The 26,366-nt window shown below is 36.3% G+C and overlaps 1 protein-coding gene across 4 annotated transcripts in view; it reads left to right on the top strand.

Annotated features, from left to right (window-relative positions):
• Nucleotides 1–26,366, top strand: part of CTNNA2 (catenin alpha 2) — a 1,425,261-nt gene that overhangs the window by 1,361,717 nt on the left and 37,178 nt on the right. For all 4 annotated transcript variants that reach the window (XM_060187717.1, XM_060187715.1, XM_007531774.3 and 1 more), the window contains 3 exons: nucleotides 724–905; nucleotides 15,851–15,956; nucleotides 21,183–21,317. In XM_060187717.1, the coding sequence (XP_060043700.1) occupies nucleotides 724–905; nucleotides 15,851–15,956; nucleotides 21,183–21,317 (423 nt within the window). The remainder of the gene's footprint in view (nucleotides 1–723; nucleotides 906–15,850; nucleotides 15,957–21,182; nucleotides 21,318–26,366) is intronic.

The raw sequence follows: 26,366 nt of genomic DNA, 5'->3' as shown, positions 1-26,366 counted from the left end.
CCCTTTCTAAATAAATAATGAAAATCTACTTTTCCTTTCTATGTTTTATCCTACTGAAATATCTCTATCTATCAACCCAAAGGTCATCATAGTGATTACAGGGTCTCTAACAGAGGAGGGAGGAGAGGGCTGAGGTGGGCATGCCATCTATGAATTTGCCCTTCTAGAAAGCTTTTTTGGAATATAGCCACAGTATTTTTTATTACTTATAGAAGGTCTTCCTACCTCATGCCACATAGATGCTCAAATATTGTTTTAAATTCTCCTCCTTCCCAGCAACAGACATAATTTTATTTTCTTTTTCTTTCTTCTCTTGCTCTCTTTTTTCTTTTTCCTCTTTCTAAGCAGACTTCAGTGGTATAAGAGATGCATTCTTTCATCTGGTAAAATTTTCCTGAGACAAAATAATTTTTTAAGAATAGATTCTTTTGAAAAAACATATGTCATCAAAGCAACAGAAAAGTTTTGCTACTGTCAATGTCAGTGTGCATGTACCTTTGCACCAACTCTTTGTTTTTATATGTGGGAGTGGGATGGGGAGTCTCAGGACCTTACCAATCTGTTCTTTTGCCTTGTCATGGCTAAGTATATATTTTACAGAATGGTAGGGAAGCTTGTAAACCCTGTCAGAGTCTGATTTTGTCATTAACTGAAGACAGGGTCAACCTACTCCCTGTACTTCCTTTGCCACTATTAGTCATATTTTCTCTGTAACCCACACAGGCTATCATGGCACAGCTGCCCCAGGAGGAGAAGGCAAAAATAGCTGAGCAGGTGGAGATATTCCACCAAGAGAAAAGCAAGCTGGATGCTGAAGTGGCAAAATGGGATGACAGCGGCAATGACATCATTGTACTGGCCAAGCAGATGTGCATGATCATGATGGAAATGACAGACTTCACAAGGTGAGGCCTAAGCAGGGAAACTTAGCATGGTGTCTCAAAGCAAGGTAGTTGTATAACATTTATGTGTATAAATGGTGAATTCACCTTTTCCACCTCACCTTGGCTGGAGCTTGAAGGAATCATTTTGAGACAAGTTAGACAGAGAAGGATGAATGTGGAATGATATTACACTTAGAGTTGAAAAATAAGAACAGAAAGGGGAAACACAAAGCAGAACCTGGCCTGAAGTTGGTGCATTACACCAAAGTAAAGTACACTGGGGCAGGAGGGAATGTCCAAGTCCTGGCAGTTGATGGCACAGGAAGACCTAGGCTTGGGGTTAGAATGTCATGTGGAAACTGAGAAATGCTTCACATATATCTTTTTTTTTCTTCTTTTTCTTTTTTTAACCAGGAATTATTGCTATTTGTACCATTGCATTTTTAGTCTTTAAAAGGAGATGATTTTCTGTCTTTCCTGCCACATAAAAAGCAAAACTAGGGGGCAGTTTCATGGCACACCCAGTTACTTGAACATATTATCAAGCCCAAGGATCCAAATTTGAGCCTCAACCCCCTCCCCGTGTGTGGGGGCTTCATAAGCAGTGAAGAAGCAGGTCTGCAGATGTCTAACTTTCTCCCTTTTTATCTCCCCTTTCCTTCTCAATTTTTCTCTGTTCTGTCCAATAAAAAGGAGAAAAAACTGAGAAAATTCTGCACATATACCAACTACTGCATTTTACTTTTGACTGTAAACCATTAATCCCCCCAATAAAGAAAAAAATTACATATGTAAATAAACACAATCTAGACTTAACTCTTAGCAGATAGGTGTTTTTTTTTAATCAAGGACTCCATTCATTTCTGTAAATATCATTATTTCAATGATAATTATATGTTTAAAATCTTATGTATTTATTTATATTTATTAGAGACCAAGAGAAATTGAGAGAGGAGGAGGAGATAGAGAGGGAGAGAGACAGAGAGACACTTGCAACCCTGCTTCACCTGTCGTAAGCTTCCTTCTGCAGGTGGAGACCAGAGGCTTGAACCTGGGTCCTTGCTCATTGTAATGTGTGCATTTAGCCAGGTGTGCCACTGCCAGATCCCACTGATAATTATCTATCATAAAACTCAGTCAGTCTATAACCAAATCCTAATGGTTTGGGTAATTCACTTGTGCCCTTACTGTCTTGCCATATGTATAAGAGTTGTTCTGAAGACAAGGTGAATGATTTGTCACTGTTCCTGTGGGAAAATAAGTATCTCTAGATATATGTATTCATTTATACACATACTCCATTTTAATGCTAGGTCACTAACTAGCATTTACTTCAGTCTATATTTTACACTTAAAAAGAAACAGATTCTCGAACACAGTGGGTTAAGCCCACATGGTGGCAAATCTGAGTACTGACTGTAAGGATCCCAATTCAAGTCCCTGGCTCCCCACTTGCAGGGGGGTTGGTTCACAGGCAGTGAAGCAGGTCTGCAGATCTCTTTCTCTCCCCCTCTCTGTCTTTCTTCTCTCGATTTCTCTGTATCCTATCCAACAACAACAACAATGGCAACAATAACAGTAACAAAACCAAGGGCAACAAATTCACCATGAACAATGGCCTCCAGGAGCAGTGGATTCACAGTGCAGGCACTAAGCCCCAGCAGTAACCATGGAGGCAAAAAAGAAAAGATAGAAAGTCTAAGATTTCATAATTTTGATAGGGAAATAAAAATGTGTATTTGGGTAGTGTTCGTCGGCTTCACAGATTTATTTTATAAAAAAAAACAAAAAGGAAAAGCCAGTCTGAGTTACTGTGTGTGACTTTCCTACAGAGCATTTGATCACAACAGCCTCAGTCACTGCTCTTCAATGCTTGTAATGACTTAATGTCCTTTCTTTCCAAATCGTATTGTACCTTATCTGCTAGATATTATGCAATCCACTAATAACATCATTGGGACAAATAGACCACCTCAGGTTAAAGTGAATAATGAATCCAGTCATGTTTCTGGTTTAGTTTATGATAATATTTTATAATTGTCTCAATTATATGTGGCTATGGCCAAGAAAAATATCTATATTGGGGGTAGGGTTATTTCATGATTTTAAATTAAACAGATGTCTATTTGTCAAAGTATAGTTTTAAATGTATAAAGAAAGTTGTATTGGTACATGTATAAAATTTTTCTAAATTTTCTTTTTTTAATGTTTTATTTACTTATTCCCTTTTGTTTCCCTTGTTGTTTTATTGTTGTAGTTGGATAGGACAGAGAGAAATGGAGAGAGGAGGGGAAGACAGACAGGGGGAGTCCTTATACCGGTCGCTGCACTTTGCACCACGTGAGCTTAACCCACTGTGCTACCGCCCGACTCCCTTTTCTCAATTTTCTACAAAAAAAAAAATTACCCACAGCCTAAGCCCTCCATCATCATTCACTGGGACTTGAAAGCTACCTACCCTGCTGAGTCCTTTAATTTTGTGCAACACCAGACCCATTCCATTTTTACTTTGTGTTTTTCATTTCTGTTGTTTCTTCTCAATGTCAACCATAAGTTTTGATCTTGAAAGCAACTGGACTCAGGCTAATAAAAGAAAAGCCAGTGGTGGCCCTTTTGAATTCAGATTGACCATGGACTGCCAAGAGTCAAGAACTGGGATTAAAAACCGAAACAACTGAGGGTTTGGTGCTGACTCTGTGAACTAAGGTAGAGATGACATGTTGGTAAAAACTGATAATAGCCAATTTCTTGTAGCTAACTGTCACCTGGCTTTTCTTTTCTTAGCCTGAGTCCAGTTGCAGCTTCTCAGTGTTGTACATATTTGTAGTTCAATTTCAAGGCCATGTCAATGCTACTTTCTTGGATACTTCAATTCATGGCTCTGTATTCATATCCAGCCATTAATCCCTAGATTATCTCATCAGGTGAGTTGTGCTATATTCACACTGTTTGAGCTCTTTAGTGAAAGTGATGTTTCTCAAGCATGGCTTTATGGAGTTTTTTATAACTCAGTATAATTGTACTCACCCTTACTCATTATTGGAGTGCCAAATTATAGTAAGTTAGAAGTATTGGGGGTCAGGCAGTGGCGCACCCGGTTGAACTTACATAGCACTTAGTACAAGGACCCTCTCAAGGATCCTTCTTCCAGCCCTTACTCCCCACCTGCAGGAGGAAAACTACACAAGTTGTGAAGCAAATCTGCAGGTGTCTTTCTGTCTGACTCCCTCTCTGTCACCCCTCTCCTCACAATTTCTCTCTTTCCTATTGAGTAAAGAATGATGGGGGAAGGGGAAGGATAAAAGACTACAGGACCAGTGGATTCGTAGTGCTGGCATTGAGCCCCAGCAACTCTGGGCAAATGTAAATAAATAAATTACAAGTATAAGTATTGCAAGTAAGATTTTTTTAACTCAGTAACAGAATTTCATAACCATGTATACTGAACATATTAATTAAAGACATACTCACACAATCTCCTTTTATACCTATTTTCTTTTCATAAAATAAACATGAATCATTTGATAAATTATAGACAGTAGTGACATAGTAGCAGTTTTCCACAATTCTCCATTTTTGGAGTCACCACTTCCTGGGAAAAACTTCCAGATATTGACCCTTATGTAAGAACCATCTATTCTAAAAGACAGTTACTAGAATCTATATAGGTGAATCAGTTCTGTGGCTCAGTATTCTTTCCAGGAAAACAAACAAAATTTTACAAAATAATGTTCTGGAGGAGCACAGTGTGATGACTACTGATTTTGAATAATTTCTGTACATTTTACCAGTGAAAATTTCCTGATCTCATTGCTGCACTATAGTTGTGTGTGATGTTCACATTAGGGAGGGTGGGTGAGAGGTGCATCCAGATATTAATTTACAAACTCCTACAAGTTAATGTTTACTTAAAACAAAATTATAAAGTAAAAGGTAATATTGAGGAAATAAAACTCAGTCATTCAGTCACCCTAGCCACATTCTAAATTGCATTAAGTGTTCCCTGGTCACATGCGGTTGGGGCTATGACTTTGAACAGGGAAGAATTATGAAATGTGCGTGCCCTTACACAAACTGTGTTGGACATATTCCTCTGGATACTTTAATGGCCAAAAGGAGGCAAGCAGCTCTTCTCTAGCTTTAACAATGTATTCATGATGAGAAAGGAAAGGAAGTGAGTGTACCAGCATGGTTCAGCCTGGGGACAAATGTTCCTGGGGAATTAGCATGCAGCCTCTCATGCTCAGCTGTGCAAGTTGGAACTCCAACAATCTTACCTGTTCCCTTTGCTCAGAGCTCCCTCCACACTTATGCAATGATGGTAAGAAAAAAAATCTGCTTTCTACATGAGTAGAATTTAGAGTTGTTTTTAATACTGGTTATCACCCACTTGCTAAAAGGGTGGTCCCAGTATCTGGCACATAAGCAGAAGGAAACAAATACTTTTAAATTCCCATTTCTCCTACATGGCACAGCTGTCTTTTTGGTTCCATCTTTTTTTTTTTTTTTCTTTTTGATGTAGGAAAAGTGGGTCATGTCACTAACTAATTATAGCAAAATCTGGGTCTTGATACTTTCTCAGAAGCAGTTTTCATGAATCTCAGAATCACATACTTGGAAATTTCCACAGGGACTGGGGAAACAGCATAGTAGTTATGCAAGTAGACATTTATGCTCTATATTCCAAAGTCCCAGGTTCATGCCCCAGCACTACCATAAGGCAGAGATGAGCAGCGCACTGGTAAGAAGGAAAAAAGAGAAGGAGAAGGAGATGAGGGAGAAGAAGGAGACAGAGAAAGAGAAGAACAGAAAGGAAATTTCCAGAGGATTCAATTCATATTCATAATTTATTCTCTTGAGGCAATGAAGAGGCAAAATATTTTTTCCTGTATTTCAATATTCCAAATATTCACAATATTTGGAGTATTATGAATATTTGAAAATTCTTTGTGTTGTTTTCAGGTTAATTATAATGCTTTATGATTTTATATTTACATTTAAAATTAATATATTTGCTCCTGAAGAATATTAAAAAAAGATTATGCACAAAGTCAAAAACATTGGTATTTATTTCCTTTTGCCTATGTGCTAGACTCTACTAGAAATTGGGTAGTAACTATTGAGTAATCACTAGTTCCTTTAAAAAAGAAAACTCAATTTCCTGTGATGGAAATCAATAACTTTTTTAAAAAGATACTTTTATTCAGAGAGAAAAATTGAGAGGGAGGGAAATATAGAAAGACACACATAGCCCTGATTCACCACTCTTGAAGCTTTCCCCATGCAGGTATGGACCAGGCGCTTGAATCTGGGTCCTTTTGCTCTTCAATATGAATGTTTAGCAAGGTATGCCACTGCATGACCTGCCCAGTAGCCTCTTAGTAAGTAGTTGCCACTAGCTTTGCAAGCATGAAGTCCTAAGTTTGATCTCTGGCACTGCACATATCAGTGCACTAGTTATTGTTTTTCTTGCATAAAATAAAAAACAAGATATTGATTCTTATATTACCTTATACACATAAAATAAGCTATAGGCTTATTTTAATATAAAAAATAAAATTTTAAGTATTGGAATAAAATGGAAAACTAAATTTTTAGTGCAAAGTTGAGCGTTTTTTCTGTTTCTTTTAAAAAAATATTTATTTATTCCCTTTTTTTGCCCTTGTTGTTTTATTATTGTAGTTATTATTGTCATCATTGCTGGATAGGACAGAGAGAAATGGAGAGAGGAGGGGAAGACAGAGAGTGGGAGAGAAAGATAGACACATACAGACCTGCTTCACTGCTTGTGAAGCAACTCCCCTTGCAGGTGGGGAGCTGGGGACTTGAACTGGGATCCTTATGCCAGTCCTTGCACTTTGTGCCACCTGCACTTAACCCGCTGCGCTACAGCCTGACTCACATCTTTTCTGTTTCTAAAAGTTTTTTTTAAGATAGTATTAATTGTAGTATGTGTGGGTAGGATATAAACATTAAGTATGTACACACACTTTTTTTTTTGTAAATTAACTACCCCTGTAACTGTAGTAAGGAAGAACTTCTTAGGACCTATGTGAAAAGCAGAACCCAGTGTAGAAATAATTGACATATATAACCAGGATAAAGATTGAATGTATATTTTAAGTTGTTATAAAAGAAATATCAGCTAAAACTCAACTCATAGCATAACTAACAAAAAGTCATAACTCCCCAGTCCCCACCTGCAAGGGAAAGCTTTGAGAGTGGTGAAGCAATGTTGCAGGTGTCTTTCCATCTCTCTCCCTCTCTATCATACTCTCCCCTCTCAATTTCTGGCTGTCTCTATTCAATAAATTACATTTTTAAATTAAAAAAATCTATTACTTAAAAAATACCAAAACATCATAACTCAAAATATATAGTCAACTAATCTAAGCAACTTAGAAAAAAATGAAAATTTGTCTTTTAAAAATATGGATAAGAAGAATGTGGAGACACACAAACAACCAATCTTAGGTCTTTTCTAGTTCTAAACCAATTTTTATCTTTTTCATTCTTCTCTCAAAGAAATTTCATACAGCCTTGATAAGGATTGCATTAAATCTGGACATGGCTCTGTAAAGCACACTTATGTTAACAATGCCAATTTTTTCCAATCCATGCAAATGGTACCTACTTTTATTTCTTTTTATCTTTTTTTAATTTTTTTATTTAAGAAAGGATTAATTAACAAAACCATAGGGTAGGAGGGGTACAATTCCACACAATTCCCACCACCGAATCTCCATTTCCCACCCCCTCCCCTGATAGCTTTCCCATTCTCCATCCCTCTGGGAGCATGGACCCAGGGTCATTGTGGGTTGCAGAAGGTAGAAGGTCTGGCTTCTGTAATTGCTTCCCCGCTGAACATGGGTGTTGATTGGTCGGTCCATACTCCCAGTCTGCCTCTCTCTTTCCCTAGTAGGGTGGGTCTCTGGGGAAGCTGAGCTCCAGGACACATTGGTGGGGTCTTCAGTCTAGGGAAGCCTGGCCGGCATCCTGATGACACCTGGAACCTGGTGACTGAAAAGAGAGTTAACATAATGAAGCCAAACAAATTGTTGAACAATCATGGACCCAAAGCTTGGAATAGTGGAGAGGAAGTGTTAGGGGGGTACTCACTGCAAACTCTAGTGCACTTCTGCTTTCAGGCATATATTTTGCAGTAGTTTATAGATACGTGTGAAGATATGCTCTCTCTCACAGAAACTGGTGTATATCTAGGTTTTGGGACTTTGTTAGAAAGTGAACCACCTGAGATGAAATTAGAGTCTACTTCCTTGTCTAGTGACTCATAATGTTCTGAATACAGGTGTCTTACTTTCCTTGCCAGGCTTATTTATTTATTTATTTTATTATATTTTTATTGGGTAGAGACAGCCAGAGATTGAGAGGATAGGAGGAAAGAGAGAGAGAGAGAGAGAGAGAGAGAGAGAGAGAGAGAGACATGTAGCACTGCTTTACCACTTGCAAAAGCTTTTCCCCCTGCACATGGGGACAAGTTATTTAATAGTGCTTACTTAAGTAGTAGCACATTTTTTAAGCTTTATGTATTTATTTTATTTGATAGAGGCTGAAAGAAGATATCATTGAGAGAGTGTTAGAGAAGGAGAGAGAGAGAGAGAGAAATACCTGCAGACCTGCTTGATCACACTTGAAGCTTTACCCCCACAGGTGAGAATAAAAGTTTCAATTGGTTCCTTGTTCATGGTAACAGGTGTGAATAGTACTATACATAAAAAAAAAAAACAGTAAGGGAGTCGGGTGGTGGCACAGGGGGTTAAGTGCTCTTGGCACAAAGTGCAAGGACCGACTTTAGGATCCAGGTTCGAGCTCCTGGCTCCTCACCTGTAGGGGGGGTCACTTCACAAGCAGTAAAGCAGGTCTGCACGTGTCTGTCTTTCTCTCCCCCTCTGTCTTCCCCTCCTTTCTCCATTTCTCTCTGTCCTATCCAACAATAACAACATCAATAACACAACAATAACCACAACAATGTTAAACAACAAGGGCAACAAAAGGGAAAATAAGTAAATAAATATTAAAAAAATAAAAAAATAAAGTAAAAGAAAATGTGAAGGAAATGACATATGATTGCCAGAGTGAATTTGTATGTATATATAAGGCCGGTTACTTAAGTTTTCAGGAACTTGGTGAGTCAGTTGACATGTTTTAGATTGAAATATACAATGATAGGGCTTCTAAGAGGCATGACCATGGAATAACTGGGACCAAATCATCTCTCCTCCTAAGACAACAAATAAATATAATAAGAGACCCAACTGAAGTCATAATATGCAGCCTCAGGTGGGTGCTCACATGTGGTTGAAGTGAAAAGGGGCACAGACGCAGATTGAAGAACAGCAAAGTCAAATCAGAGTTCTGGGTGGCACTGGTGCTGAGCTGCACCATTTTGGCAATTTTATTTTATGTGCAGCAAACAAGTAACATTGTTTCTATTGTTGGAAGAAAAGAGACAGGGGCTTAAAACCTCTCAGTCTTTGACTCAGGGGTGCTTTAGCCTTCTGAATTTAAGGCAAGGACACAACATTAAACAGGGCATTTGTGACCATAAGACAGCCCAAAGCAACCACCCCACCCACCCCATCCCACCCGCCACAGATCATACAAACAAGAGAAACGTAGAGATCACCATAACACCACTTGCTGGCCATCAATAACCAACGGGAAAAAAAAATGTGCAAACAGAGAAACAGAAATAAACAGCCAACTATGCTGTATCAGCCATATATAAATGAAACTGAGGAAATCAAAGGAATGACTGATTTAGAGTGACTTCCAGAGGCAGTCTACATAGAGCTCATTAAATGAGGATCCTCCAGGAAATTAAGCAAGAATTAAAAGAGCATGTTACTCTGGAATTAAAACACATGAGAGAGGAACTTATAAAAGAGATCACTAAGAATCTTCACATCTTAAAAGAAGAGCTTCAGACAGAACTCCAGGGAGTATAAGACACCTCAGATGCAATCCATGCCCAGGTAGAAGGCTTAGGAAGTAGATCCACACACTCAGAAGAATATTCTCCAATTTAGAAGAGATTTAGTGGTCATCCCACTCTTTCAATTCAAAGATGAGGGAGAGGAATGGTTTAGAAAGACTGAAGGAACTCTCTATGAAATTACAGATTTCCATCAAAACAGTGAATATAAGAGTGATAGGTATATCTGAGGAGGAGGACAAGGCCAAAGGCCCAGAGTCCATTTTCAGAGCAATTTTACCTGAGAACTTCCCTCACTTAGGAAACCATCAGAACATTCTCATCCAAGAGGCAGAACAATCACCCAGATTTATAAATACAAAAAGACCAACACCAAGTCACATTATTGTAAACCTATCAAATGTCAACAAAAAGGAAAAAAAGTGCTGGCTGCTAGGGAAAGGAAAGAAGTTACATACAAAGGCAGAACTATAAGACTTTCATCAGATTTCTTTTTACAAACTCTAAAGGCAAGGAGAGAGTGGAATGACATATTCAGAGTTCTAAAGGAGAGGGAATTCCAGCCATGAACAGTGTATCCTTAAAAATTATGTATCCTTCAAATATGAGGGATAAATAAAGGTTTTCTGAAATATTCAAGAACTAAAGGAATTTTCCACAATTAACCCCATCTTACAAAAACTACTGAACTGAGCCCCACAAGAAAGGAGGAAGCAAAGAAATACATGCTCCAAACATCAAGTTGCAGATGCTACCATGATGTTAGCCTGATGCTCTAGGACAGACTACCTCACCAATATGCCCAAGAGCTCCACCTTTCTAGAGCTCTGCCCCAGTAGGGAAAGATAGGGATAGGCTGGGAGTGTGGATCAACCTGTCAATGCCTATATCCATTGGAAAAGCAATTACAGAAAACAAACCTCCCACCTTCTTCACCCCATAATGACTCTGGGTCCATGCTCCCAGGGAGATAAAGAATAGGAAAACTTCCAAGGGAGAGGATGAGATGTGGAACTCTGATGGGTGGGAAATGTGTGGAATTTCACCCCTCTTATTCTATGGTTTTGTCAGTAGTTTATAATTTTTTAATTTTACAAACAAATTAAAAAAAGAAAGGAATAGAGGCAGGCACATAGGGAAAAATTGCCAAATATATATAACAAGAGATAGACAGCTATAGAAATAATAGTCAACTTATATCTGTAACCTTGGGAGAACTGCTGTAGTTTCCAGTGGAGGGAATGGTGACACAAAATTTTGGTTGTGAGAATGGTATGATATTATACCCATGTTATCTCATAATTTTGTAAATCAATAATAAATCACTAATAAAAAAAGAAAATGCAATGATAAGAGACTGTACTCCATGACTACCAGCAAATACTAAAGTCAACAAGGCTTCTATTTGCCCTAATAAAACAGTATACCACTACCCAAAATCAAGGTAATATTCATACTCAAGTAAGCATAAAAGCTATTTGTGACCCACAGGACATGTTGGGGGCTTCCTGAAGTCAATGATGCCTAGATACTTTACAAAAATAAATTTACCTGTATACTTATTTTATGTAATTTCCTGTAAGTATAACCCATACTTGGAATACTAATATATGTACATTTCTTTTCCTGTTAATCTTATAAGTAAATTATTAAATTTCACCTTTGTGTGGACAGGTCTCATCAGTTTTTTTAATATTTTTTTAAAAATGTTTTATTTATTATTTTTTATTTATTTTCCCTTTTGTTGTCCTTGTTTTGTAGTTGTAGTTATTGTTGTTGTTGATGTCATCATTGTTGGGTAGGACAGAGAGAAATTGAGAGAGGAAGGGAAGACAGAGAGGGTGAGAGAAAGACAGACATCTGCAGACCTGCTTCACTGCCTGTGAAGCGACTTCTCCTGCATCCTTACAGCATCCTTACACGGGTCCTTGAGCTTTGCACCATGTGCACTTAACCTGCTGTGCTACCACCCAACTCCCAATCAGTTTTTATAATTCATTGATAATTATCACTAATTATTTCCCCAACTGAGGTTCTTTTCCGCCATCATGCACAGTGACTCTAGTGCTTTTCATTCTCATCTTTTTTTTTTTTCCTTCCCCAGAGTCCTTTGCTTAACTGAAATACACCATACTTTATGGTACCTGTTTACTAAACTTTTTGTGCTGCTTGATATCTTAACTGCTTTTTAGATACTAAGTTGCAGTGGCTACTATGATTCCATCCTGAGGCCCTCACCAATGTGTCCTGAAACCTCATCTCTCTATATTACCATTTTTTTTTAAATTTTGGTAAATTACTTATAGTTACCTTGTTTCTTCTTTCTTCCTCTTTTTTTCTTTTTCACCAGTTTCTTTTTCTTTGACAGCCTTATATATAGTCTTGGAAATCAAATAGTATATTTACAAAATCTTTCTGGGTTGCTTGTATAGGTTATATTTTCCTAGACTATCATTTTATCTAGCTTCTCAATTTTATTTACATTACTTTAGGAAAACAGCTATATTTTCAATTTGTCATTTGATAATTGGCTCTAAATATTTTTCTCCTATTTTTCTTGATAGCGATTGAAGTATAGTTTTTATATTACTTTTGGCTTATTTTGGTGGGATCACCTCCTAGGCTTATTTTTCAAATATGTATTAGTTTCTAACACATTAATCTTAATGTAATTTCCCTGACTTCTCTGGGCAGATGAACTCACCAACATGTCCTGGACCCTCACCTCTCCAGAGCTCTCTGGTCCACTAAGGAAAGAAACAAGGATAGAAACAAGCTGGGGGTATGGATCAACCTGTCAATACCCATGCTCAGCAGAGAAGCAGCTACAGAAGCCAGACCTCCTACCTTCTGCTCTCCATAAACAACCTTGATCCATACTCCCAGTGTGGGGTGGGGTTGGGGTGGGGTGGTGGTGGTGGTGATAAGATGAAGATAAGAAGACTGCACTCCAGCTCTGTCAGCACCCAGAGAGAGAGAAGGAAAAGCAGAGGGACATATGGAGGTAGTTATGATGTCATGAGTGGCTTAGAGGGAAAGAAAGGAGTGAATCAGAAAAAGAAGGGGCAACTATGTATATGTATATATGCCTATGCATATGTATATGGACAGATAGTTGTAGAGAATATGGTGGCCCATGTCTAAAACTTTAGGGGGAACAGTGGTGGATTGCAGTGGGGAGAGTAAAGATTCAGAACTCTGGTGGTGGGAATGGTGTTCATTAAACCCCTGTTGACATGTAATTCTGTAATATAATAAATAAATAAATAAATAAATGATGAATAATCTTACTATAATTTTATTATTTTCTTCCTACTTTCTTCTTTAGCAGACACTTAATTGTTTTGTTCATTACTTCATGTATATGAATGTATGCATTTAAATATATTTGTTTTTCTCTGAGTTTTTTTTTTTTTTTAGTTCCTCCAGAGTTATGCTGAGTCTTGGTGCCAGCACTATGAACCCACTGTTTATGGCCTCCATTTTATAGGACAGAGAGAAATTGAGAGAGGAGGGGAACATAGATAGAAAGAGAGAGAGAGGATGAGAGAGAGAGAATGGGAGAGAGAGAGAGAGAGAGAGAGAGAGAACTGTGGACTTGTTTCACCACTGAATCCCCTCTGCAAACATCCCCTCTGCAGGTGAGAAGCCTTGGGCTCCAACCAGCATCCTTGTGCAGGTCCTTGCTTGTACTATGTGCACTTAGGGGGTTGCACCACTGACCAGCCTCCACATATTACTGTTTAGCTTTGTTTGTTAAAGTAAAATATAGCAGAGAAAAGTAAATTTTGATTTTTAAAAGACAAGGGTCCAGTACTGACTCTCATGCACTATTTTCTCTGTGGATTATCTGAGACCCCTCACCTGGCCTTCCTCCATAGGTCTCAGAATCCTTCACTACTTACTGAGGAAATATGTGATGATCTTAACACTCCTGTGTTGCTCTGTGATTTAATGAACTCCATTCCCACTACTAGCTCTGTGAACTCCATAGCATTTGAACTGAACCTACAGTGTAAATTGAAGTCTAAAACCTTTAAAAACTAACAATACTTTATAAAGTATTGTTAACACCTAGTACAGAGAGATGTGAGATTGTACCCTTGTGTCAACAACTGTATTGCAATTTGTAATTCACTAAACCCAAATAAACAAATAATAAAGTAAATAACAATACACTAGGGAATCCATGAAACATTGTCTCCAGTGTGATCATACATGTTACTAATCGCTTTTTTCCACACAGTGAAAGGTTGATCCCCAAACTATAGATCTGTTTATTATTTTTAATTTAGCACATTTTTTTTCAAAAATAATCAACTGTGGGAGTTATTATATAAAATTCTTGAGGAAGTAGTTTCTCCAGACTCTGACGGTTTTGAAGCAAACAAATACACTTGATTGTTATCAATGAGTCATCAAGCACACATCAGCCTTTTGGAATGGTTTTAGATGAAGGCAAAATTGCAAGATGAAACTCAAAAAAAATCTTCTAAGGTCTGAAAGTTGCTGAGAAATACATACTAATGAGAACATCATTGAATACATTGACATATATTCATTAAAATTTTTGTCAAGGTATAAGATATTTTAAAAACAGACTATTTAGAAATGATAAACATAAGAGGGATTAGAGCTAGATTGTCACAGAATCTTTACCTCACCCATATTAAATAAAATTCACACTTGAAATTTCTGTCCATATTTAAAATTCAAAATAGCAACTTAGAATAAAATGGGTGAATTTGTGGAAGAGGCAATATCCCCACAGCACAATGAAACACCTTGTTTTGAATTTCCCTCTGTGTGTGTTTATGCATTGACATAGACCCAATATATTTCACTTTTTCCTAGTGTAAAAGAATGCCAAAAGGGAAATTTGGAAGGAAACTAAACAAAATGTCTTTCATTTACATTTATCTTCAAAGCCAATTTAAGTTTTCCATTTATAAAATGTTCTTATGTAACAATTACAATCATTGCCCACTCTATATAATTCTAAACAAATTACTCTGAGTAGTTTTTCTTTATATGTCACCACGGTTTTAACTATAGGAATATAATTGTTTAGCCTTAAAAAATGCAAAGGTTTTTAAATGTGTATAAAATTATCAGAATAAGTAACAATGTTAAAAAGTGATAGCTGTTTTTTATCTATGATTTTATTTACTCCTCAAGGGAAAGTTAAATCATATGCTATATTTTAATTAAAGATTTATGATGGAACAGTTTCTTTTTTCTTTATAATACATATTTAAAGGCCATGAAATATTAAACAGTTCACCTAATTGAAATCTTGTGTGAAGATACTAGGATGATGACTTGGAAGACTAAAGATGTCTTCTGTCATACAGTGTTTTATGTATTCCTTCATAAGTTAGTACCAGAGATATGTAAGCCAAGTGTGTAATTACTCAAAAAATTTATGAAATTATTTCTGAATAGTGTCTCATTATGTACAAGAGGCAAGGGCATCTCTAGATGGCAAAGTGGGCATAACAAATATCTTTGATATATAACATTGCTAGGTATTTTATCAAACAGTGCAACTATACTTACTTTGGGTAAACTCAGATTTATGTTTAGAATTCATCACTTCTGTACTTGAGTAAATCAGTAGGTTTAGTCCAATCCCCCCTTACTTGCTTACTGTTATAAAGACAATTAAATAACTACATCAGTAATATGGCATAAATTTGATCTTAATTTTTTATCACTGTGTGAGATTATTTGATTTGCATTGAAATTGATTTAAAAAGAAATGACTGTCTAACAGTGTACAAATTACACAAATAGTAAATTGTGAACTCACACATCAAATTGGGAATTTTTCTTTAAAATTAGTGGAAGTAGATTATTAAGAGACTGAAATGAAATCAAGAAAGTACAATTCTTTTAAAGTTGTAAGAGTAAAATCAATTCTACAAAAGTAGAATTCTAGAGAAATGGCACATAGTTCTGTTTTGTATCATAAAGTAGATCCTACTTATCTTGTCTGTGTTTTTTTCAGAGGCAAAGGCCCACTGAAAAATACATCTGATGTAATTAATGCTGCCAAGAAAATAGCTGAAGCAGGTTCTCGGATGGACAAATTGGCTCGTGCTGTGGCTGATCAGGTAACGTCAGAGGGAAGAACAAGCACATACTGAGAGGAATTAGTAATTAGCACTTGGGTTGTGTGATTTTATGTGCTCCATAATGAATTAATTGGAAGATGGTGGTGCACCTGGTTAAGTGCACACATTAAAGTGTGCAAAGATCCAGGTTCAAGCTTTTGGTCCCCACCTGCAGGGGGAATGCTTCACAAGTAGTGAAGCAGGTCTGCAGGTGTCTCTCTGTTTCTTTCCCTCTTTATTTCCTCCTCTCTTTTAAATTTCTCTCCATCTCTATCCAATAACAAGTAAATAAAAATATTTTTATAGAGAATGAGTTGGAGAGAATCACTAGTATTTTCACGCTAGTCTCTAATGATTGAACTGTGTTGACGGTAAATGTGGGCTGAAGGACTACCAAGACTACTGACTTAAATGTCCTGAGAAGGGTAAAAATCCATTACTCAGTAGATAAACCCCCAGATAGTCACAGATTATCCTCTTTCAAAAGTAAATTGCACTGTATAAAGGGAAGAGAAAAGGAACTTTCATTCTTTTTCCTTTTTTTTTTTTTAATATTGAGCATACTGTAATGCTGCTTTTCAATTTCATAACAATTTATGAATGGGGTAAGTTAACATAATCAAGAAATATCTCATTTCAGCTTTATATTTCATCCATATTTAAAGGCATCAGAGATCATTGAAATTCTGAGTATGGTTTTGCTTTCATACTACACTAAAATACACGCTAGTGGTATTCAGTCTCACCTTGAATGTTTAAGATTTTTCCACATTTTCATTTTATGTGGTTTGCATTGAGACCTTAAAATTCTACTCTAAGTATTTATTGTTGATATCATTTCCTATTTCTTGTAAGAGAACTTTAGTCAATAGTCTTCAAGATAACTGATGCTTATACATTTAAGCAATAGCGGTTTAAAATTTGAAAGAGTTTATAAAGAAGATGTATTCAAGGGTTAGATAAGATTCTCAATGGAAGTTATTGGATTATTTACACAGAGGCAACATTATGATCACAAGATTATATTTATTTTATAGTCACCATGGATGTCACTGGAGTTCTGTACCTGCATGTTAAGCCCACGGCTTCTCTTGGCAGGCATTTTTTCCTTTTCTTTTTTGAACAGAAAGAGAGAAGTTAAGAGAAAAGGGAAGTAGAAATAGATACCTGCAGTACTGCTTCACTGCACTTGAAGCTTCCACTTTGCAAGTAGGGAATGGGGGCTTAAACAAGGATCCTTGAACATGTTCATATGTCTACCAGTTATGCCACTGTCTGGCCCCACGAATTGGTTTACGAAGCTACAATATATTACTGTTCTCCTTACACAGTGAAAAATACAAGATTCCTTCGGCCTCTATAGGTGACCCTGGCACCTATTTTTTGAGTTATTTACCCTTTCTCCCTTGTCCCTTGTTAAGTTGTCCCTCCAAAGGTGAATGACTAGCATCCCAAATGTTAGAATTCTTTCAAGTCACTACCAAATTCATTATTATTCTTATTATTGCCTCCATAGTTATCACTGGGTGCCAGTTCTACAAATCCACTGCTTCTGGTGGCTATTTTTTCCCCCATTTTATTGGATAGGACAGAGATTGTGAAGCTACCCTCCTGCAGGTAGGGAGCCAAGGGCTCCTACCAGGATCCTTGCATGGATCTTTGTACTGTGTGAGCTTAACCAGATGCTCCACCTCCCAGCCCCTCCCCCAAATCCATTAATTTTTCAAATGTTCTAAAGAAAAACTCTTGCTTAACTGATAAGGATAGATATGTTGTATCTGTTAGAATAACTAATGATTTTTCTAACTTCAACTTATTTTTACAGTTAGGATTACGAGTTTCAAGTGAATGCTTATTTATTCTGAATTTCTGAGACACATTTAACAGTAAATGTCTTCATCAAATATTTCTATAATTTGAGAATACACCAAATCTTGGTTGTAGCTATCATTAAATTGCTAAATTCTGGGTATTATCAACTGTCAAGGTTCCTGCAGTTGAGGAACCTTTTTAAAATTTTTTTTTCTAATTCTCTAAATATATCTGAAAATATTGGTGTTGAAGAGCAGAAAGAGAGGCTGGACAGTGGCGCACCTGCTTGAGTGCCCATTTTACAATGCATAAGGATGCAGGTTCAATCCCCTCACCCCCATCTGCAGGGGGAAAGTTTTGTGAGTGATGAAGCAGGGCTGCAAATCTGTCACTCTTCCTCTCAGTCCCTCCTTCTTGATTTCTGATTTTCTCTATCCAGTAAATGAATATAATAAAAAGGTGAAATCTTTAAAAAAGTGGATAGACACTTATTTTTTTTGAAAACATGTATGTATGTAAACAGACAAAAATATTTCACCCAAAAAAGAATGCTGTGTTTTCTACAATAGGGGACGGATGTGGGGTGAGTGTAGGGGCCATATTGGTAAGTGATTCTGAGTTTTTTTAGAAAGTAGGACTTCAGAGGGAGTGAAAGTGGGTAGTTTGAAAACTTTTCCATTATACATTGAATTGCAATAGCTGAAACTATTTCTCAGTAAAATCCTTGAGCTCAGCATTTTAACTGTGTTCCTTGCTTTTTTTTTTTTATTACTACTTTAATAATGACTAAAAAGATTGTAAGATAATGGGTAAAATCCCATGCAGTTCTCACCAATAGAGTTCCCTGCCTCATCCCCTCCATAGGAAGCTTCTCTATTTTTTATCCCTCTGGGAGTATGGGCCAGAATTATTTATGGGGTACAGAATGTGGGAGTTCCGGCTTCTGTAATTGCTTCTCCTCTGGACATGGATGTTGGCAGGTGGATCAATACTCTCAGCCTGTTTCTATCTTCCCCTAGTGGAGTAGGGCTCTAGAGCATTAAGGTTCCAGGACAGATCGGTGAGCTCGGCTGTCCAGGGAATTCAGGATGAAATCATACTAGCATCTGAAATTTGATAGCTGAAAGGCAGTAAGAAAGCAGGACAAGATGTTTAATAAACAGAAACCCAAAAGTAAGAACAGAGTGAATGTGAGTAGGGACCCTGGAATAGAAAAAACTAGAATGTATTTTAGGTATGTTTCTAGTGGCCCAGGATGTTTGTAATCTTTACTTAGCTTAATAGGTAACATGGAGGTAGACTAGAAATATTCTCTGAGAGGATAGTTTCAAAGTAGAAAATAGAACTTGAAAGCTGTAGAGAGTGGCTCCAATAGATCTGAATATAGCATAAGGAAATGGTGTAATCTCTGAGTCTATGTCAGTGGAGCTCACAGTCCATGGTCACAGCTGTGAACATTCTAGGCTGCACTCATTTATGGACTAGTTTTCCTCAAGTGGCAGAGTAGGATAACCCCGCCTCCATTTGAAGAGTGGAACAGTCCCTACCATTGCTAGTTTATAGTGAGGGTAAATCCTGGAGACACCCACAGTAGAGCTAATGATGGCATTCCTGATGGGAGTGAAAAGTGATTACAAAAAGTGGATCTGATAGAGATCTAGGCCCATCATATCTGTGTGGGAATGCAAGGATTGCCTCACTGGGACCCCAGGTGATGAGGTAGCCTGTTGTTGACCAGAATAGCTGTCATTAAGTGAGCCAGTCTCTTGCCCTTTTTCAGTTTTGTAGTCCTTGTTTTGTCTGACAAGTTGAGGATTTCTTCCAGTTGCTAAGGCCTTGAGTGTATTTGTTATATCCAAGGTTTCACTCATATATTTTCATGTAAATCATAGGAAATCATGAGCATTAATAGAAGTTATCTAAATGCCTTCATGTTGTCTCTGTTTATAAAGGTTTAAGATATGTATGCAATATAGACATTGTTTAGTACTGTCCCATTTTTAATTACTGTTTTATGGATATAAAACTTCCAGTAAATTTGTTACAAGGAATTTGTATCAAAATTCTTGTCAGAGCTCTAGGGAGATATGATTGTAAAGTTAACTCATTTCAGTATATGGGTCTCTTGGGTAGGATAAATATTACGGTATTAAGTGCTTGCAGAAGGCTAAAATAGTCTCAGTGGGATTTCTTCTTGATAAAATTGATGGCAAGATACAACAGAAAAATCCATGTAAAACAAACTCCTTTGTCAAGTCAAATAGATTTCATTTTCATCAAATCCAATGGCCCACAATATTTACTAAAGAATCCCCTTTCTTGGGTATGAAGGAAACAGTTTGACACTTTCTTAGACACTTCCTCAAAATTAGATACTTCAGTTTTGACTGTAGGTATTTTTACAGTTTTCATTGAGAATCCTTTGATAATACTATCTTGTCAAATGCCACACTTAGCCAGAATACTGGGGTAGCCTGAAGAAACTTGAGTTAAATTGTTGTTAGCAGCGGAAATGCATTTCCATTACTCAACAGTCATTGTATCTGCAGAGATACTGGAGGGAGCCCTCTAAAGCTCTGTGGAAGAGCTCTGCAAAGTTCCATATGTATTTAATGCCTAGCTCCCCATTTAACATACAAAGATAATTCAAAATCCTCTGCCTCACTTCACTCTGCTGTATGCTTTGAAGGATTATTGTTACTATGATTATCAGTACATTTCTACTGGTTTCAGAATTTATTCTACTCAAATCTGTTTCTCTAACAATGGTCATAATTCTTCTCAAAGATCTATTTAAAGGAAATATATCTTGGTGCTAAAATACTCGGAATGTGGAAATCTAAAAGGAGCAATATACTCCCTTTCACAAATGATGCATTTCTCAGAAAGAAAAAAAAAGGAGCAAGTTGATTGTCCCCTCCAAAAAAAAAAAAAAAAAACAACTAAATTGACACTCTACCATCTGCTACAAAAAATAAATAAATAACTTCTACACAGAACACTTTCTTTCTATCTAGTATCTAGTGTTTTTACTGTATTAAAATGATTTTTACATAGGAAAAGTTGAGAGGTCCGCTTGAAAAAAGACTGTAGACTATTTTTTTTCTTAAAACTTTAGCAGACAAATAAAACACGTGCATAAAGATAATGCATAGATGTCCCACTATCCCACTAAAACTCAAACAGTGCTTTCAGTATTGTTTTTGTAGAATTTTATCAAAGTAGAGGTAACTACCACTCTAGCCTATTAAATGCATGGGGCCTTCCTAAACCTTGCTATAAAAAGTAGAGTTAAATGGATGCAATTAAAGTCCATGAAACTGAAACCTTTCTTCTCACCAGCTTTTATATAGTGAGTATAAGAAACTGAAGGGTACTTACTAATAGAAATTGCTCTTTTCAATTATTTTATAGTGTCCTGATTCAGCATGCAAGCAAGATTTACTAGCCTACCTTCAACGAATTGCTTTGTATTGTCATCAACTTAATATCTGCAGCAAGGTGAAGGCAGAAGTACAGAATCTAGGAGGAGAGCTCATTGTGTCAGGGGTAAGCTGGGACATGGCCTTTACAATGAAAATCTCCACTGTTATATTTCTAGTGCAAGTAATCTTGGCAACAGTACTGCTCAAAAGCAACAAATGACAGTCATAGGGAGGATATTTTTTAAATAAATATTATCACCATTATTCTAGACTTTAAAATAACTCACAAAGAGCAATTTGATTTTCCAATTACTGTATGTTTATACTAGCCTTGTAAAATCTCCATTCTTCACAAGAAAACTAATTTCATAGTCTGGAAACTCATTGCCAAACTGCAACCACTGTAATTATTTGGGACTTCTGTATATTTACTCACTGTGAGCCTCCTTCCTTTGTTAGTCCTAGTAATTTTCATTCTTTGTTCAGGAGCCAGCCTCTCTATGTGTGGACTATGTTCACATGTTAGAGATGAGGAACACAATAGGAATTCATTCATCAGGTTCCAATGCATACTAGGTTATCAGTAACCCTTAAAGGCCAAAAAAAAACACTTGAATTTAATACAAGCTGATGTGCTGTTGCCAAAAACTAACATAGTTGTCAATACTAACAACCACACTTTCCTTATTTGATCATGCTAGTGTTTTCTTTCTCATGAAAATTAAATTATCCAGTCAGTTTTCATCAAATACAAAGAATATTAGTTCAGTGATTATTTGGAAGAATTGTGATTTCTTGGCAAGATTTCCAAATCAAATAGTTGTGTTGAGGTTCTTCACCTTGGCTGCTTCTCCCTTAGTCCCTTTCTTCACAAGATACCATTTATTGTAAACTATTTGCAAATTCTGAAGTGTGGCTCTGCCACCTATAGTTCTTTTCCCAGTCAACCATAATATTACCATTCTAAGTGTGGCATTTCCAAGAACATAGCATGAAATAACATGGCAAATGCCTTGCAAAAATCAGACTGTTCATAGAGTTCAATTCTCCCCTCAAGCCATTTTCAGAAATTCATCAGTTTGACCATGCAGTAAATATATGTGGATGAGTCATTCTTATAACCCACAGTTTCACTTCCTCTAGTGTTTGGCTTGTAGAAAACATAGCTGGGAAAAGAGCTGATCTGACTTGCATGGAGATGCCTTCTGGAGAGCCTGTCCATGCAGTCTCACCTAGAGCCCAATCAAATGGCTGTTTTGTGCCTCTTCCTAAAGCAGTCACCTCTTTGCATTTCCAAAATTATTCTGCTTCAACATTCTTCAACCATCAAGAGCAATCTGTCTTGTAATGTGTCCTTTCTGCCAAGTTGGTAATTCTCTCTGCTGAGAAATGATCCAAACATTGCATCACCCTTGCCTCCTTTCTTATCTTCAGCCTCAATGGTATAGTTCCCCATACCATTCAGCATTCATGTTCATCTGTATTTAGCACCTGTGTGACAGAGTGCTTTTTGTCTAGCTTGCCTAGTGTGCCTTCATTTGTTACTTTCTAGATCTTATTTTCATGGATGCGCAAAGCATGTTTGTGGATCTTAGATTCCACAACCTATCTGGGCAGTATTTTATGGGCAGAATTCCTCTCCATCATCCTCTCAGTACTCATTGTTCCTCACTGCTTCCAAAGCTTCATTTCCATTGTCTTTTCATCATGTAGATGTAGTCCAAACCATCACTAAGCTTTTATCACTTGCATTGTTGGCATTTGCAGAGGTGTTTGAAATTGATAACACCATCAAGAAGCCTGTCTTTTTTCTTTGAGTCTTATTGTCAAAGTTCATAAATCTTTGCATGGCAGAAAGGCTTCTTTTAGAGGAATGTTATGAGTTTATAATAATTCTGAGTCAAATGCACTATAATGATTTGCTATTTATTGCTTAGGTATGGGCCTGCTCTTGGCCTACTCATGATTTTTTTTCCAAGCTTGATTGATTGCTATTTGGTGCCATACCTGCCTCTGTGGTTTGCTGTCTTTGCCACTTCTGCCTCCATATTACTTCTCCCTCACTGATGGTCAAAGGAAAAATGAAAGTTAATGTCTATTTTCAAAATAGCCACAAGTGACTATCTTCAAAGTTTGAAAAAAAGAGTCAAGAATGTGAGACCCCATACACACAAACTTTCAATTATTTTGCCAAGAAAGTGCACTCACACTTTGAACTTTCTTATTTTGTTGCCTGGCATGACAAGGTTGTTAATTTTTAAAGAAGCCACTGCAATTTAATGTACTATAAAATGCTTGAATCTTCTTGTTCTCTGTATGTTTATATTTGTGGGATTCAAGGCTTCAGCTTATTTTCTGAACTATATGAAACCCTCTGGTAAAGTATATTTGTTAGATGTTAAAGATTTCTCTGAAACGTAAGACATTTGAACAGGTTATTTCCATTTTTTCCAAGCATTTGGGTTTCAAAATGGACAGAAATGTTTTTATAGTCTTTTTCTGACAATATAAACACATGGTAAACAAAATGTACTTGCTCAGAATATCTACCATGTCAACATACATGTTTTATGTGGCTTTTGTGTATGTACAAAAAGAAAAAACAGGAATTTTTATTGTACCTGTCTTTGACTTGAGAGGTGAAACAGGATACTCAACTGGTTATCAGGATCCATGGGTGAAAAAGCTCTTCAAAGAGTCATGATAGACACATGAAAAAGTAATTATGAAAGTGTGCCTAGAACACTCATCTACAAGCTGCTGTTGAATAAGCATCATTAGTTATCTGGCTGGCAATCAATTCTTTAAATTCATTTACTGAAATCTTTAATAGCCCGAAAGTGCTATCCTTATTACATCTCATAGTTGATGAATCAGTGAGCCAATTCAGCTCAACTTGGTTGCTACAGGGATGAGTAAAAGGAGATAAGGACAACAAGATTAAACAGTCTATAAACTGACTTTGTTTTTTGCTTGTAATATTTACATATTTAGTTACTTAATTCAGCTACTTATTATTTTTGGAAAAAGTAATGCTAAAAGAAAAAGCAAGGAGAGGAAAAGGTGGAGTGACCATAAGGCATGACAGAAAGCAAAAGAGATATTTAAGCATAATGATCAAGTGTAACACAAGTAAGAGTCACTGCCTTTGACAGCATGATACTGGAAAAAGTTAGAACTAATTGTGATTTTAATATAAACATATTTTTATCTTACTTTTAAAAGAATTACATATTTCCAGGATAGAAAAAACCCTAGAAATTTGCCCAATACTTGTCAAGCTATTCATTTTCATTCACTCGACTTCAGAGGGTTTAATGAGCACTTTTAAGTATTAAAGCAGAAATAGTTGAATGGGTGTGAAAATAAAACCAGGTTTATCTTTATTTACACAAAGATTTCCATTTGTGCATCATTTTGAATGAGATTGAAAAGACCGCTGTAAGATTTTAGAATGTTGAATACTGTTTATTAAGAATTCTGGTAAAAGGAAAAAATTCTACCCAATGTATTGAATTAAAATATGTAAGGAACCTCATTATAATAATGAAGTCAGAGCACAACAATAATATTAAGCTCTCAACAAGTATTCTATGTTCAGGTTAGAGATAAGATGCAACAAAACTTAATAACATTTTATTACATGTAAATGTTATTTTTCCTACTGATAAATTATAGGAAGATAATTTGGATGTGAGGAGTGTTAGTTTTCCAAGTCCTCAGCTGGATCAAGCAGAGCCTTATCTTGTACCTGAGGGACTGAGTAACTTGCCCTATTGTTTTTGCACTTTTGTCCTTTGCCATGTAAGTCTCCCTTTTCAAAGTCATAACTATGTCATGGAAAGAAATCTGACAAATGGAGCAAATCAGCTTTAAGACACTGGCTACAAATGAATTGGTAAAGATAAAAATTGGTGGAAAGGGGCCACTTGTGGTCATACCCTTTGCATATGACTCAAATTACCAAAAAAAAAAAAAAAAAGAACTTCATTAAAATCAATATATTTATGGTTGTCTTGAAAGCATTCATCATAGTCCTAGAAACTGGTAATATCAGTCCTCCCAGTAATAATATCAGTCCTTCCTGACGCATGCTTGGCATATAATCCCAGTGCCAAAGACAGATATACACAATCAAATGTACCTGCACATCAAACATACTTGATTTGATGTGTACTCTCTGGATATGTTGCAATTAACAACTGAATAAATGGTTGAAAACTATGGCCAATATCACCAAAAACAATGTAGGGAAAATTTGAAATATATATATTTGTGGTATGTTGAAAGGAGAATTTTTATCAGTAAAGTTCTGTACTTTCTATTTTTTAACTGGAAACATTTTGTAGTAGGATAAAATAGTTCTTGGGATATTTTACACATTTTAGATATTTTACATTGTTTAGACTTCTACTTTTAAGAACTCTTTTGGAAGCTTTCTTCTGATTTTGTCGTCAGTTTTGATCATCTTTACTGAATAAATTTAGTAGTCAAAATGGAAAAATAAATAAATAAATAGCTACACCTAAATTTAGGATAGGAACACATTTCTGTGTTTCATTTAAGCAAAAAAGGTATGTGTTCAGAGAAGTTAGCAATTCCAAATACTGTTCTCCTGATGTTGCAGAAAGTAGACATTAAATATCTGAATTGAAAGGATTTTTCCCAATCTAGAGAAAGTGTGAATAAAAGTTTTCAGATTATTAGTCTGTATGAAGAAACAGGAGATATACTTTCTCACAGTAAAAAAAAAAAAAAAAAGGAAAGGAAAGGTATTTATCATTTGCAGAATGTTGCAGAATGGCAATAGTTATTTGTTCTATGTATCTATGTTAGAGAGATGGGATATCACATAATTCACTCTTTCTCCCAGAATCCAGCCCTCTATTCTGCCATGATTGTACAAATATAAATATATAAAATTTTGATTCTGACATTGCCTTCCGTAGTGAAATTCATATTGGTGTATGTGCTTATTTATTTTTTAATAAACCAAATTATGCAAAACTTAAGATAGAAATAACCCATTAGTGTTTTTCCAGTAAAAATTCATTCTCCCAGTGCTACTAAAGTTACATTTAACAAATTCAAAGCTATTTTTATTTGGGTAATAAATGAAAAATAGGAAATTTTATATGAAAAATAAAAATTTCCTTGGTTGTCAGTCATCACA

This window comes from Erinaceus europaeus, chromosome 3 (genome assembly GCF_950295315.1).
Source record: "Erinaceus europaeus chromosome 3, mEriEur2.1, whole genome shotgun sequence".
Lineage (NCBI taxonomy): Eukaryota > Metazoa > Chordata > Mammalia > Eulipotyphla > Erinaceidae > Erinaceus > Erinaceus europaeus.
The sequence above is the reverse complement of the archived record's forward strand: the minus strand, read 5'-3'. Positions and strand labels throughout refer to the sequence as shown.